Raw genomic sequence first — 15,599 nt, 5'->3', positions numbered from 1 at the left:
GTTCTCACACTGGCTGAAGGGTTGCTTGTGGGAAACCAGCAAATGTACATCCAGCTACCCTCTACGTCCCTAAGGGCCTTGAAGCAATGACTAAAACTTTTGCTGAGTGCCTAGTTCTGCAGCCCTATATTTTTTTTTAAATATTAAGATACTTGGCAGAAGGGTTTTCAGGAAGAGTTTTAATTGCCTCATCCCTGCTGGCATTTGCATGCTGTAAATAGAAAGTTTACAGTGGAACCTCGGTTCCTGAATGAAATCCATTCCAGAAGCCCATTCAGCTTGCGAAATGTTCGAAAACCGAGGCATGGCTTCCCATTGGTTGCAAGAGCTTCTTGCACTCTGCAGAAGTTGTGTCGCACGTTCAAGTTCCGAAAAACATTTGAAAATGGAAGCATTTACTTCTGGGTTTTCAGCATTCGGGAACCAAAACATACAAGAACAGAGGCATTTGGGAACCGAGGTTCCAATGTACCAGTATTTGCCCAAAGATAGATTCAGAGTGTATTTTGTTCTATTGCGCGCTTATGAATTTGCCACCGTTATCGTTATGGTAAAATATCGTGCTATTTAAATGGCATAGATTAATTAGTCACTCAGCAGCAATAGAACATGGTTACAGTGGTACCTCGAGTTACATACGCTTCAGGTTACACACTCCACTAAGCCAGAAATAGTGCTTCAGGTTAAGAACTTTGCTTCAGGATAAGAACAGAAATCAGATTCTGGCAGCGCGGCGGCAGCAGGAGGCCCCATTAGCTAAAGTGGTGCTTCAGGTTAAGAACAGTTTCAGGTTAAGGTTAAAGCACATAGAGCATTTAAAAACCATATTGTCAGGAAAGCATTGTTCAATGTCTGGATAAGATACAAAGATTTATTGGAAAATAAAACCCCAAGGTGGTTGTCACCAATGGAAGCGAAGGCCCAGAAAAAGCTCAATATGGAGGCCAAATGGCCGAAATATTGGGAAATATTGGAACACGAAGGAGACAAATTGAAATTGCAGAGTTTTGAGAAATTAAAAGATAAAGTGCGAGACTGGCTTCATTATTATCAAATAAGACAGGCCTATAATTTGGATAAAAAAATTGGCTTCCAGGTGGAAAAATCAAAATTGGAAACAGAACTGTTAGATCCCAAAACTAAGATACTTTCAAGAATGTATAACTTGCTGTTAAAATGGAATACGCAGGATGAAACGGTTAAATCTGCTATGATCAAATGGGCACAATATATTGGTCACAACATTATGTTTGCTGACTGGGAACAGTTGTGGACCACCGGTATGAAATTTACGGCATGTAATGCCTTAAGAGAGAATATTATGAAAATGATATACAGGTGGTACATGACACCAGTCAAGCTTGCAAAAATATATCATTTGCCCGATAACAAATGTTGGAAATGTAAAGAAAATGAAGGTACATTCTTTCACCTTTGGTGGACGTGCCCAAAGATTAAGGCTTTCTGGGAGATGATCTATAATGAAATGAAAAAGGTATTTAAATATACCTTCCTGAAGAAACCAGAGGCCTTTCTCCTGGGCATAGTCGGCCAATTGGTGCCAAAGAAGGATAGAACTTTCTTCATGTATGCAACAACAGCAGCAAGAATACTTATTGCAAAGTATTGGAAGACACAAGAGTTACCCACCCTGGAAGAGTGGCAGATGAAGGTGATGGACTATATGGAATTGGCGGAAATGACTGGCAGAATCCGAGACCTGGGAGAAGAGTTGGTGGAAGAAGATTGGAAGAAATTTAAAGACTATCTGCAGAAACACTGTAAAATTAATGAATGTTAAAATGATGTTGGATTGAGAATAAGTGGTATTAGCAACAAATAAGAATATGCAAAAATGAATTGATAATGGATGAAAATATAGAGTTATAATATGTTAAGTTACAGAGTTAAGATAAACGAAAGAGGGTAACGATTTGCTGATTTGATTATTTAAATGGGAATACAAAAAGGGGAGGTGTGAGGAGGTCAAGGAAACAAGCTAATGAGTTTAAAGTTATTAAAAATGGTTTAGTTTTTAATTCTTTTTTATCTACTTGTTTTTTGTATTTTTATTTTTATTTTTTATTTTTTATGTATTTTTGTATGTTTTCTTTTTTTATCTTTTTCCTTCTATATGTTTTCTTTGTATTTTGTAAACCTATGTTTTTGTAAAATCTCAATAAATATTTTATATATATAAAAAAGAACAGTTTCAGGTTAAGTACGGACCTCCGGAACGAATTAAGTACTTAACCCGAGGTACCACTGTATAGGCCTTGGAGGACACATGGTGATTTGCAGAATTCTACCTTTTGTTTTAAAAAGTGAAATGGCTTAAAAGTTAAATGGAACCAAACAGAAATTGGGTGCTTCTATGCAGGTTGGGGGTTAGATTGTAAACACACACACATACACACAAGACAGCTGTGTATGAAACACAATTTATGACACACACGCACATACACAAAGAGAGAGAGATAGAGAGTACAAAGAAAAACAAAATGAAATTAAATAAATAAATTAGTTGGCATCTGTCTCAAGAGATAATGTAAGAGTGCGGCCTTAGGGGTAAAGTCAAACCGTTGGTGAGTTAGAGCACTTGCTGTGGCTGTATGGGAGAGACATGTTTAATTGCAGCTGGAGCAGAGGAAGGTCTCGGTTTTGCTGTTACAGATGCACTGTGGTGTTACCGTACTTATCTCTGCTCTCCTCCCAGTGGTCATTTCTCCTCTGGTCACCACTGTGGAAATAAAGTACATAATGCAGGCCAATATCCAACAGTCCCACTCAGAGTGTACCTACTGAAATCAAGAGGGCTTTCTGTTCATTGAGTCCGAATAACAATGGCTATCATCTATGCTCTGTCTTCCTTCAAGCTTCTGACCTACAGGTTCAAACTCTGAGTAGACTGCTAGGAGCTCCAGGCATTCCTGCACAAGAAGCTGCAAGAACAGAAAGACAGCAGGAGACTGTCAGGAGCTACTTTCCCGAGACGTGGCTCTGGAACACGTGGATAGTGAAGTAAGTAGTGGTTTTCAGACTTTGTGGGGTGCGCATATTGCAGATATTAATATTATGCAGTTTGAAGCGAGTGGATGCATAAAAACAGGCTCCTTTGGAAATGAAGCACTGTTTAACGAAAGCTTTGCTTGCGGAACTTTCTTCAAAACAAAACAAAAACATCCAAACAACTCCATAAGACATATGCCAGTCCAAGGCATAGGCTCAGCATCTTACAAAATGTCAAACAATTTCAACAGACCTAGAAACAGAGGTCTGTCTCTCCCCACAACCTGCATCCTTCCTGGGGCTGTTTATCTGGAAAGCTTCACCTACATCCTCACTCTCACAGAGCCCAGGAACAAAGGACTCCAGCCATCACCCTTCCATGATGGCGAAGTTGCAATTCAATTCAATACCTCTCATGTGATCTAAGGTTAAACACTCACATGTTAGATTGCAGAAAACAACATTCCATTATCAACTCAGTTAAGGCTCAGAGTCCCTTAGAGTACGGCAGTGGAATTTTCCAGCCTTAAACCCTTTCACCATTACACATAGGCATTCCCATTTCGGTGTCAATTAAAACCATTATAATCAATAGGGCAGTGCTGGTGCTGGGGGATACCATAGCGAAAATCCCTTGAAAGAAATGCTGAGAACCTGTGGCCCTCCAGGTGTTACTGCCATACAACCTCCATCATACCTGCTCACAGGTCATCCAGCCCGGGGCTGATGGGAGTTGGAGCTCAACAACAACGGGAAGGCCACACAGCCCCCACCCCGCAGCCTCTGCCCTATTACAAGCCATAACCCTAGGGAGAATTAGGCAAATTAATACAGGGCAAGGCTCTTGATAGCACCTCGAATATTTGGAAGTGATGTGCATTTTACAGGATTTCCCTGGTGATGGGAAATGAAGATACGGCTTGCAGGAGGGAGCTATGAAAATGTTCTTCACCCTGCACGGCCGTCTTCAGAAATCTAAAGGCCTGTCACATTGAAGATGGATCAAACATTGCTGGGTCTTTGTCAACATGCAGAGGATCGGAAGGCCAGCTGGCAAGCCCCAGCTCAACCGACTCCTTCCATCGACTTCCGCTCTGACGTAAATCAGCGACCCGGGCTTCAGAACCAGAGCACGCTATCAGCAGATAGAACTGCGCACACAGAATAGGCTTGAGGCTTGTGAAGTCATACTACAAACTACAGATTTATTAATCATAAATCAGGACAAAGAAACATGTCGTCTCTCATGCCGTCTCAGAGAGAACGGGAAAAAGCAAAAGCTATACACAAACGGAAGTTCCCAGCATACTGTGCTGGAATGTAAACAGACATGTGACATGCAACAATTCCACATGTCTGTTCCTTGAGGTGGAGTGGAATTCTCAGCAGGCTTGTACTAGATGACCCTTGGGGTCCCTTCCAACTATGATTCTATGAAACTTGTTTTCTGCTGCTCCGGAAGGCAGGGCCCAAATCAATGGATTCGAGTTAAAGGAGATTCTGACTAAACATTATGGTGGTCAGAGCTGTTTGGCAGTGGAACGGACTCCCTCAGAAAGTGGTGGACTCTCCTTCCCTGGAGACTTTTAAGCAGAGCTTGGATGGCCACCTGTCAGCGATTTGTTAGCTGGGATTTGTTCAGTGGACTAGATGATGCTTGGGGTCCTATCGATGGTATCAAACACCGAGTAAATTGGAAAAAACATACAAAACTAAATCAAATAAATGTTGGAAATGTAAAGAGAAAGAAGGTTATTTTTATCATAGGTGTGGTGCCAGTGTGATGTAGTGGTTAAGAATGGTAGACTTGTGATCTGGTGAACCGGGTTCACTTCCCCGCTCCTCCATATGCAGCTGCTGAGTGACCTTGGGCTAGTCTCACTTCTCTGAAGTCTCTCAGCCCCACTCACCTCACAGAGTGTTTGTTGTGGGGGAGGAAGGGAAAGGAGAATGTTAGCCACTTTGAGACTCCTTCGGGTAGTGATAAAGCGGGATATCAAATCCAAACTCATGTGGTAACCTTACTTACCTTGTGGTAAGGTTAAGGCTTACTGGGAAATGATATACAATGAAATGAAAAGGATGTTTAAAATAATGTTTGTAAAAAAAACACCAGAAGCCTTTCTCTTGGGAATTATAGGGACAGAACTACTTAAATTGTATAGAAATTTATTCATGTATACGACTACAGCAGCAAGAATGTTACTTGCCCCCAAATGGAAAGAAGCAGAAGTCCCAGCAAAGGAAGAATGGATATGAAAACGTATGGAATATGCAGAAATGGCAAAACTTACCAGAAGAATAAGAAATCAAGATAACAAACTTTTAATAAAAGAATGGAAATGGTTTAAAGAATATTTACAGAAAAATTGTAAACAGATAAAAACACTGGCAGGGTTATTGTAATAACCTGCAGTTATGTAAGAGTATATATTCAAAGAAGATAAATAAATAAGTTAATTTGGATATGCAGAAGACAGAAGAAAAACAAAGTTAAGGTACTGCAGAAAGAGGGGGAAGGAAGTCAAGTTTTAAAATGTCAAAATGACTGTAAAATCAATGGAATGTGTATATCTGAAAAGATGTATATGTATATACATATACATATATATAAAACCCTTGGAACACCTTCAAACGCTATGATTCTTTGATTCCTGTTCTTCTCTGTCCCTCAGCGGCGAGTCCCAAGGCGAGATTGACATCCCCGTGACCATTCCGGACACCATCACCGAGTGGAAGGCAGGAGCTTTCTGCTTGTCCCCGGATGTGGGCTTTGGCCTGGCCCAGACTGCCTCCCTCAAGGCCTTCCAGCCATTCTTCCTTGATCTGACCTTGCCCTACTCTGTGGTGCGGGGCGAAGCATTCACCCTGAAGGCCACTGTCTTCACCTACATGCAGCGCTGCGTCAGGGTGAGGAACGCCCTAGCTTGGCTCCCGATTCCCGAAAACTCCTCACCTCTTTAGAATTTGGATCACCTAGGCACAGAATCATATTTCTGCCGGCAAGAGACTTTTGTTTCCTCCCTGCTAACACCTTTCTGTTCACGGACAGGTCAGTATCTCGCTGGCTCCCTCTGCTGAGTTTGTGGCTTCCCCTGTGGAGAAGGAGGAGGAATCTTACTGCCTGTGTGCCAATGAAAGGAAAACGGTCTCTTGGACGGTAACTCCCAAATCTCTGGGTAAGCAGCAATACTAGGAACTGGGTAATCACCACTGCCTGAAAGCGAGATGAGCGCCGCAACCACATAGTCGCCTTTGACTGGACTTAACTGTCCAGGGGTCCTTTACCAAACTCTTAGATCAGGGGTATGTATAAATGCAAGGAGTCCTGATTCCTCCTACAGAGTTATCTCCCTTAGACTGCAGTGAAAGTGTGTGTGTGTGTGTGTGTGTGTGCGCGCATGTAAATACAATATATATATTTTTCAGATTAAATATTTACAGTCAGATATCCAACATACATACAACATAGAAACAAGATTCCAAAGAATCTCCTGGACTTCCCTCCTCCCCTTTGTCAGTCCTATCGTTAATCATTTCCTCCTGCATCTTTTATGATAATCCAAATCTTTTACATCACCATTGTGTCCAAAATTCACCATTAAACTACAAGTGTTATTCCAATCCTACTAACGATTTTAACTATTTACAACGGTTTTTAAGATAAACTATAAATTTCCCCCATTCCTTGTTAGAATTTTGGTCTTCCTGATTTCTGATTTTTTTAGTCATTTTAGCCATTTTGGCATAGTCGATCAACTTGATCAAATACAGTGGTACCTCTACTTACAGACGTGATCCATTCCAGGGTGCCGTTTGCACCCCAAAAAGTCCATAAGTAGAGTGCCGCACGTGCATGTGACGCGATAGAGTGCGCATGCGCAAAGTGTGCAGATCGCTCCTGTGCATGTCCAAAGCGGTGAACCTGGAAGTAAACACTTCCGGGTTTGCCGCGTTCGTAACCAGAAAAAATGCAACGTGAAGCAAACGCAACTCGAGGTATGACTGTACTGTATTTTTAGAGTCCATGGCAAATTTGGCTACTGCCTACATTTTGGGTATGCATAGATTTCTCTCCCAACTTTAAATAGCCTGATAGAAGAAGAAGAAGAGTTTGGATTTGATATCCCACTTTATCACTACCCTAAGGAGTCTCAAAGGGACGTGGGTGGCGCTGTGGGTTAAACCACAGAGCCTAGGACTTGCCAATCAGAAGGCTGGCGGTTCAAATCCCCGTGATGGCATGAGCTCCCGTTGCTCGGTCCCTGCTCCTGGTAACCTAGCAGTTCGAAAGCACGTCAAAGTGCAAGTAGATAAATAGGTACCACTCTGTCGGGAAGGTAAACGGCGTTTCCGTGCGCTGCTCTGGTTCGTCAGAAGCAGCTGTGTCATGCTGGCCACATGACCCAGAAGCTGTATGCTGGGTCCCTCGGCCAGTAAAGCGAGATGAGCACCACAACCCCAGAGTCGGTCACGACTGGACCTAATGGTCAGGGGTCCCTTTACCTTTAAGGAGTCTCAAAGCAGCTAACATTCTCCTTTCCCTTCCTCCCCCACAACAAACACTCTGTGAGGTGAGTGGGGCTGAGAGACTTCAGAGAAGTGTGACTAGCCCAAGGTCACCCAGTAGCTGCATGTGGAGGAGTGGAGACGCGAACCCGGTTCACCAGATTACGAGTCCACCGCTCTTAACCACTACACCACACTGGCTCTCTGATAACAATGGAAAGGATTGCAAGTGAATCATGCTATTAACAAAATAGAATGAGGGTGGCCCTTTTTTCTCTTCTAGGGGAAATAAACTTCACAGCGAGCGCTGAAGCCCTGAACTCTGAACAGCTCTGTGGGAACGAAATAGTGGAGACACCCCACAAAGGGCAGAAGGACACTATGATCAAATCCCTTTTGGTCGAGGTATGAATGATGGCAGAGCATATGCCTGCACTGCCCAGGGTGGGTGCGCTCCCGAAGGGGGCGTGGTGTGGAGGATGCCCTCCCAGGCACAGGATCGCTATTCGGGTGCCTGGAACAGCGTGTGTGCCCTGCAGCTGGGTGCAGAGCAAGCCGCTCATGGTGGACATTTGGCATTCCGCCCACCCGTGATTCCCAAGCCTCCCCCAAGTTGTTAAAACGAAGGGGGAAGGGGGGAATGCCACTGGCAAAGTGGCGCAACTTCCCCCTTACCCGAAGGCTCAGGGTAGGCTTGGGAGTCACAGGCGGGTGGCGCGCCGAATGTCAGCCCCCTCGGTGAGGGCACCCGGGGCAGTCTGCCCCCTTCCTATGCCCCTGGGTACGAGGGCTGCTTTAATCTTGATTTGGGGTTGCATAAGTGTGATTTTGTGGGGAGTAAAGCAGACCCTCCAAGTGTCCCTATTTTCCAAGGACAGTCCTGGATTTACAGAAGCATTTCCGGTTTCTGATTTGATTCTGGAATGTCCTGCTCCCCCCCCCCCTTATCATTGGAGGAATGCTGGAGGGCATGGCAGAGCAACATCTTTTGCAACAAGTTGCCTGAATCATTGGGGAATAAAGAGAGAACGGGAACTTGCTCTTCCTCCTCATTGGTTCCTTCTCTTTCATCAATTACTGTACTCTCCTGTGCATAAGACAATGATTTTACTAAAAAAAAATGTAGTCCAAAATTTGGGGTCGTTTTATACACTTGGCTTGGGCTCTTGAAATAAGGCAACCCAAAAAAGCTCAATAACTTTGGTCAGCTTCCCTCAAAAAAAGCTCAGAGTTGTTCTGTTTGATGTTTAAAATATTGATTTCTTAATAGTAAGGTAAACTACTTCCTTACAGGGTCTGTTTCCTGCTTCTTTTCCAAGTTTCAGTCAACGTGAGCTAGCATGTGCCAGTGTATTAAAAATTCATGTAAAATTCATATACAGGGACCTTAGGGTTTGTAATAACCAAATAACATTTAGAATGGCTTTGTTTGCCATGAGGAATACACATTAAGTTTTCTTTATCCTTCCAACCAGACTACAGTGGTACCTCGGGATGCGAACGGGATCTGTTCCGGAGCCCCGTTCGCATCCTGAATAGAACGTAAGATGTGACTGTGTGTCTGCACGTGCGCGGGTCGCGTTTTGCTGCTTCCGCGCATGCGTGTGATGTCATTTTGAGCGTCTGCGCATGTGCAAGTGGCATAACCCGGAAGTAACGCGCTTGTTTACTTTTGGGTTGCCGCGAATCACAACCCAAAAGAGCTCAACTTGAAGCACATTCAACCCGAGGTATGACTGTATTTCTTTCTGCACACTGCTAGAATGCAGAATTTATTTCATTCTCCCCTCTCCTTTTCTTTTCTCTCCTCTCATGAAGCCGGAAGGCGTTGAGAGGGACGTGGTCTTCAGCAACCTGCTATGTGCAGCTGGTAAGTGTCTGCTAATGGAGGCATCCCTACCCATTTCTCTGTATGAATCTCACAGAACTGGAAAGGGCACAACTGCACCATACAGAAACATCATCATCATCATCAGTTGCTTTTCTCTTATTTATTTATTTATACTTTTCTATTTATACATTTCACTGATTTTACAATCATTTTGACATTTCAAAACCTGACTTCCTTCCCCCTCTTTCTGCGGTTCCTTAAATTAAATTAGTTTTTAATAACTTCTGCATGTCCAGATTAACTTAATTTACTCATTTATTCATCTTCTTTAAATATATACTCTTATAAAACTGCAGGTTATTACAATAATCCTGGCAATGTTTTTATCTGTTTTATAATTTATCTGTAAATATTCAATAAACCATTTCCATTCGTTGGTTAAAAAAAATGTTAACAAAGTAGTTGCTTTTCTCACAGAGTGAAGCAAAGTGACAATTATTATTACTATTATTATTATTATTTATAGTAGTAATTACACACCCTTTGTTAGCTATTTTTCTGAGTCATGTAGAGTGATTCAGTGCTTTCACCCTCAAAGCCCTAGTGATGAAGTAGACTCCACACACAAGATTTTGAAGACGACTAGTTGCAGGATGGCAACTATTACAAGCAATAATATTTATGCATATCAAGTCAAATACAATGCATCCCTCTCCCTTGAGCCCAAGAGAGGGTCTTCTTGTTTCTTGCTTCCAAAACTCCTTTGAAGCCGACCATAAATTATCAGCCCATCGCTCCTCAAACCTGGAAGGGAACAAAGAGTAGGCTTGCAAATGTTCCCGCTAACTGGAAGAGAGGCTGTAATATCAGGCAACAGGAATGATCAAAACTCCCTCTGTTCTGCTTGCAGAGAAGTCGAAGTCATCAGGACCTGTTTCTTTAAAGCTGCCAGGCAACGTGGTGGAGGGCTCGACCAGGGCCTCCTTCTGTGTGCTGGGTAAGTCATGAAAACTTTCCGGGACTCGGGCTTCTCGGAGACCCTGTGTAAATGCTCTATATTCCACACCATCTGGCCCAGTCTTCACCCTTCCGCATGTGAATAGCTGTCTCCAGTTCCAACGTCCTGGGCTGAGTGCAGTCGCTTATGAAGTCAAGACAGCACCGACCACATAGATGTCAGTGTTAGGTTTCTGTTATGCCACTGTGCAGTTCTTGGAGTCACAAGACTCTGTTGACATTCCAGACTGTTGGAAGTCTCACGGGAGACGGATGTTGAAGTTTCTGGTTTCCTGTTTCTTTGTTCCTGTTGTTTTCTGTCTCTCACAGAGAGCAGATGCATATTCTTTTCTGTCCTGCATAGTCAGAAATAAAGCAGCAATGTAGCACATACTTCATGTCTCCTGCTGCTGCTGTCTGGGTACTCTGCTTAAAGGGGAGCGTGCCTGAAGTCTCATTCAAAGGCTTAGGTCGTTAATCACCGTCAGAGGAGAGCCGAAGGAGTAGCCTTTACAGCTGGGTCGTACAGAGGCTCCAACAGTCAGCAGGCTTGGAGGAGACCCAAGATTTGCAGAAGTAGCAAACAAAGTTGTGGAAGGAGAGCTAAGGGCTAGAGCTGGGGTGGAATGGAACAGCTCAATGAGGATTGAGCATGCACCATGGACATGGGATGCTAGCAAACTTTTGGGAAGGGAAATCAAGTGGAAGGGGTAATGAAATGGAGTATGCTGGAAAAGAATGTATCTTTCTGGAACTCAATGCTACATGCTGTAAATATTTGCACTTATTTTCTTCTTGTCTTTTCCCTTATTCTAGCACATTCTTTCTTGGCCTGGCCTCTCCTTGCCTCCTTAATTATGCCTCCATCTGAGCCCAGTCATTTCTCATGTAATCTGGCACTGATAATATGTGGGAATTAGACTCTAGTTCCCATTTACAGAACTATGTGAAGGGAGGAGACCGGGTTGTTTAACCCTTTAACTAGTTCCCTTTTCTGTTCTATAAAAATTATGCAAAACACACTCTCTTTTTAAAGTTTAAATAACAAATAGCTTTTAATCAGTGTACAGTCGTAACTCGGCTCCCGAATGCCTTGGGAGCCAAACATTCTGGCTCCCAAATGATCGAAAACCGGAAGTAAGTGATCCGGTTTTCAAATGTTCTTTTGGAAGCGGAATGTCCAATGGGGCGTCTGCGGTTTCAGATTGACTGCAGCTAAACAGAAGCCGCGCTTTGGAAGTCGAACATTTGGGAAGTCAAACGGACTTCCGGAATGGATTCTGTTCGACTTCTGAGGTACGGCTGTACTTGCACTTGTTAGATTAAACATACAAGGCAGGCAGGTGTTATGTTGCTAATACACATTGCATAAATTTGTATCTTATTAGCACTTAATATTTATCTGCTTCCATCTGGCCATTCTCTCCTCCACAGCATTTTCATTATGTACATTTCCACCTGAACTATTTCCCCCTCCCACTCCCTGATCTGTGATTTCCTGATCTGTGTTTATGGAAGTTTTTAATATTTAATGCTGTATTGTTTTTAACACTCAATTGGGAGCCGCCCAGAGTGGCTGGGGAAACCCAGCCAGATGGGGGAGTTATAAATAAATTATTATTATTATTATTATTATTATTATTATTATTATTATTATTCCTTATGGAAATTTGCATTGCTTTGATGTTTTCTTTTGTCATGCATTTCACTTGGTGGCTCTGCACCATCCCCTCATATTCCAACCAATCTTTTCCCTCTCCTCCTCTTCCCACATCCCAGGGGACATCCTCGGAACAGCTATAGAGAACCTCCACCAGCTTCTTCAGATGCCCTACGGCTGCGGGGAGCAGAACATGGCCCTCTTTGCCCCCAACATCTACATCCTGGAGTACCTGAATAAGACTGAGCAGCTGACGGAGGAGGTGAAGTCCAAGGCCATCGGATACTTAGTGGCTGGTGAGAAAAACTTGTGAGGAGAGGATGTACGGGGAGAATACTACATTTGTTGTTTCCTGCAGGGCGGGAGGAACAATGTGGATTCACTCAGAACATATTTATAAGCATGGCTGCCGGCTTTACTGGACTGAAAGCAATACATTAATTAACTACCACACTAGTTGTTGGATTGCTAGTAGGGACCAATTTTAATCACTGGGGCTTTGAGTTCAGGACACACTTTGAAACTATTGAGAAACTGAGGATGGCGTGTCTTCTCTTGATGCCCACATAGCCTCTGAGCATCCATCACTGCCCCCTTGGTTGTGTGGCTGAGTAACCTTTCCTCCCCTGAAAAGTAAAGGTAAAGGTAAAGGTACCCCTGACCGTTAGGTCCAGTCACAGACGACTCTGGAGTTGCGGCGCTCATCTCGCTTTATTGGCCGAGGGAGCCGGCGTACAGCTTCCGGGTCATGTGGCCAGCATGACTAAGCCGCTTCTGGCGAACCAGAGCAGCGCACGGAAACGCCGTTTACCTTCCCGCCAGAGAGGGACCTATTTATCTACTTGCACTTTGACATGCTTTCAAACTGCTAGGTTGGCAGGAGCAGGTAGCAAGTAGGGACCAAGCAACGGAAGCTCACCCCGTCGCGGGGATTTGAACCACCAACCTTCTGATCAGCAAGTCCTAGGCTCTGTGGTTTAACCCACAGCGCCACCCGCGTCCCTCCCCCTGAAAAGTACATAGAGCCAAAGGAGGAAGTTGGAAGAGTGTTGCTCTTTCTCACTTCCTCCTCCAACTCTATGTGCTTTACAAGGCTCGGATTAATTCTGCTGGCTCTACTCAGATCCCTTGAATGAACTAGGTGTGTGTTTGTGTACCCACTTCCTTTCTGCCTCTCTGTGGGGTGAGTGGATAGCAGCATTTATCAATGGGGTTATGAGTTTTGTTCTTGTTATTATCATGTATTTTGTGTCTTTATTTTGTATTTTTTTTTACTATGAACTGCCCTGAGATCTTTGGGTGAAGGGCGGTATACAAATTTATTTTTTTTAAAAATGGATACAAAATAAATGTTAAATGATATGCTATCTTACTACTTCCTTTCCCCAAAATGGCATATCTGACGAGTTTGGGGTAGCATTTAGGAAAACACTGAATGTAGCATTGCCATAAGGAGCACACTCCTCTCCTATTATTGCAGAAGTAGACATAATTCCTTAAGAATGGATTTCCTTAAGAATGGAGGAATTATTCTCCATTCTTAAGGAAATCAGCCCTGAGTGCTCACTGGAAGGACAGATCGTGAAGCTGAGGCTCCAATACTTTGGCCACCTGATGAGAAGAGAAGACTCCCTGGAAAAGACCCTGATGTTGGGAAAGATGGAGGGCACAAGGAGAAGGGGACGGCAGAGGACGAGATGGTTGGACAGTGTTCTCGAAGTTACCAGCATGAGTTTGACCAAACTGCAGGAGGCAGCAGAAGACAGGAGTGCCTGGCGTGCTCTGGTCCATGGGGTCACGAAGAGTCGGACACGACTAAACAACAACAACAGACATAATTCACAAAATGATAGGTGCAAAATAGAAAAGTAGTACTTGTTTATCAGGTTTCAGAATTGTAAGTCTCAAGAAAATATTCAACCTTGTGCTTTTTTGTTGCATTACTGCTTCTTTCCATAGAAGATGCCTCTGTTGAGTTTTGGGTCAGTTGCAAATTTTATCAAGAAGATTAAAAAAGGGCAAAAAACCCCACCCCAATTCTCCTTCCATTTCAGGCTACCAGAGGCAACTGAACTACAAGCACTCTGATGGCTCCTATAGCACCTTTGGACAAGATAACCGGAGCCCAGGGAACACCTGGTGAGATTGACAGAGGCTGCCTCATTTATGCAAGGCATATATATACATGTTGATCAGGGGGAGGTTACCTGGTTGAATTGCCTTGAAAGTCCAAATACACTATGTCAGATGGCTCACCCTTATCTATATGCTTGTTGACACTCTCATAGGGCTCTATAGGTTTGTGGGATAGGACTTGTCCTTGCAGAAGCCATGCTGGTTCTGCATCAACAAGGCTTGTTCTTCTATATGCTTGATAATTTTATCCTTGACAATTCTTTCCTGGGACAGATGTTAAGCTAACCAGCCTGTAATTTACACAATCCCTACCTCAGGATATATTCTATCTTAATACAATTCTGTATTCCTTAGCTTAAGCTGTTGATTTTTTGTCTCATACGTGAAAATGCTTTCCTGGTGTTGCATCCAATGTTATTCATTCTGAGGTCCTATCAAAGGGCACATTTCTGGGCTTCTACCTTTCAAATTTCCCCAAATGCATTGGCACTGGTGCCTGACTCTGCTGTGCTCGGTGGCTTTCTTGCAGGCTGACGGCATTTACGCTCAAGTCCTTTTCCCGAGCCAGACCCTACATCTTTGTGGAAGAAAAACACATCCAGGACGCTCAGGCGTATCTGGCTGCTAGGCAGAGAGAGAATGGCTGCTTCAGAAGCATTGGAACCCTGTGGAACAACGCTCTGAAGGTACAGAGAGAGGGAGAGAATGCAGTCAGAACCAGATGCTGGGGCAACCTCAGAAACAAAAATTCACCAGTGTGGTTTGTGTTGGCCTTTCGGGCTGAATTAAGTTGGAAATTGTCATGGTGTGATTATCTTACGCTGTTCTCTTGAGCTCTTTCTGAGGCCTCTGGACTGAGGAAGTTGTAGTGTGGAAGATACCATGAGAAGAGAAGATAGGTGGGAACATAGATCCCATCTCTGGGATCTATAATAATAATAGATCCCATAATAATAATAAAATAATAATAATAATAATAATAATAATAATAATAATAATAATAATATATTATTTATACCCTGCCCATCTGGTTGGGTTTCCCCAGCCACTCTGGGCGGCTCCCAACAGAATATTAAAAGCACGACAAAACATCAAGCATTAAAAACTTCCCTAAACAGGGCTGCCTTCAGATGTCTTCTAAAAGTCAGATAGTCCTTTATCTCCCTGACATCTGATGGAAGGGTGTTCCATAGGGCGGGCACCACTACTAAGAAGGCCCTCTGCCTGGTTCCTTGTAATCGCACTTCCTTCAGTGAGGGAACCGCCAGAAGGCCCTCAGCGCTGGACCTCAGTGTCCGGGCTGGACGATGGGGTGGAGATGCTCCTTCAGGTATACTGGGCCAAGGCCATTTAGGGCTTTAAAGGTAGCCCCACGTAGAGCACATTACAGTTGGGGTGCCCGGCCGGGTGACTCAATGCATTGCACGTGTGACATCACATGGTGTGACGAGGCCCAAT

The 15,599-nt window shown here is 43.7% G+C and overlaps 1 protein-coding gene across 4 annotated transcripts in view; it reads left to right on the top strand.

Annotated features, from left to right (window-relative positions):
- The window catches only part of LOC310756414 (alpha-2-macroglobulin-like), a 55,750-nt gene that overhangs the window by 29,168 nt on the left and 10,983 nt on the right, over nt 1-15,599 (top strand). For all 4 annotated transcript variants that reach the window (XR_014544858.1, XM_083600372.1, XM_083600370.1 and 1 more), the window contains 9 exons: nt 2,877-3,021; nt 5,685-5,919; nt 6,062-6,188; nt 7,802-7,923; nt 9,337-9,388; nt 10,260-10,346; nt 12,125-12,301; nt 14,060-14,144; nt 14,671-14,827. Coding sequence is in view for 3 of the 4 variants with exons in the window: in XM_083600372.1 (XP_083456498.1) it covers nt 2,877-3,021; nt 5,685-5,919; nt 6,062-6,188; nt 7,802-7,923; nt 9,337-9,388; nt 10,260-10,346; nt 12,125-12,301; nt 14,060-14,144; nt 14,671-14,827 (1,187 nt within the window). In the remaining variant the exon portion in view is untranslated. The remainder of the gene's footprint in view (nt 1-2,876; nt 3,022-5,684; nt 5,920-6,061; nt 6,189-7,801; nt 7,924-9,336; nt 9,389-10,259; nt 10,347-12,124; nt 12,302-14,059; nt 14,145-14,670; nt 14,828-15,599) is intronic.

Source organism: Podarcis filfolensis (genome assembly GCF_964270895.1).
Source record: "Podarcis filfolensis genome assembly, chromosome: 2".
Lineage (NCBI taxonomy): Eukaryota > Metazoa > Chordata > Lepidosauria > Squamata > Lacertidae > Podarcis > Podarcis filfolensis.
Note: the sequence above shows the minus strand (reverse complement) of the source record. Positions and strands in the feature narration are given on the sequence as shown.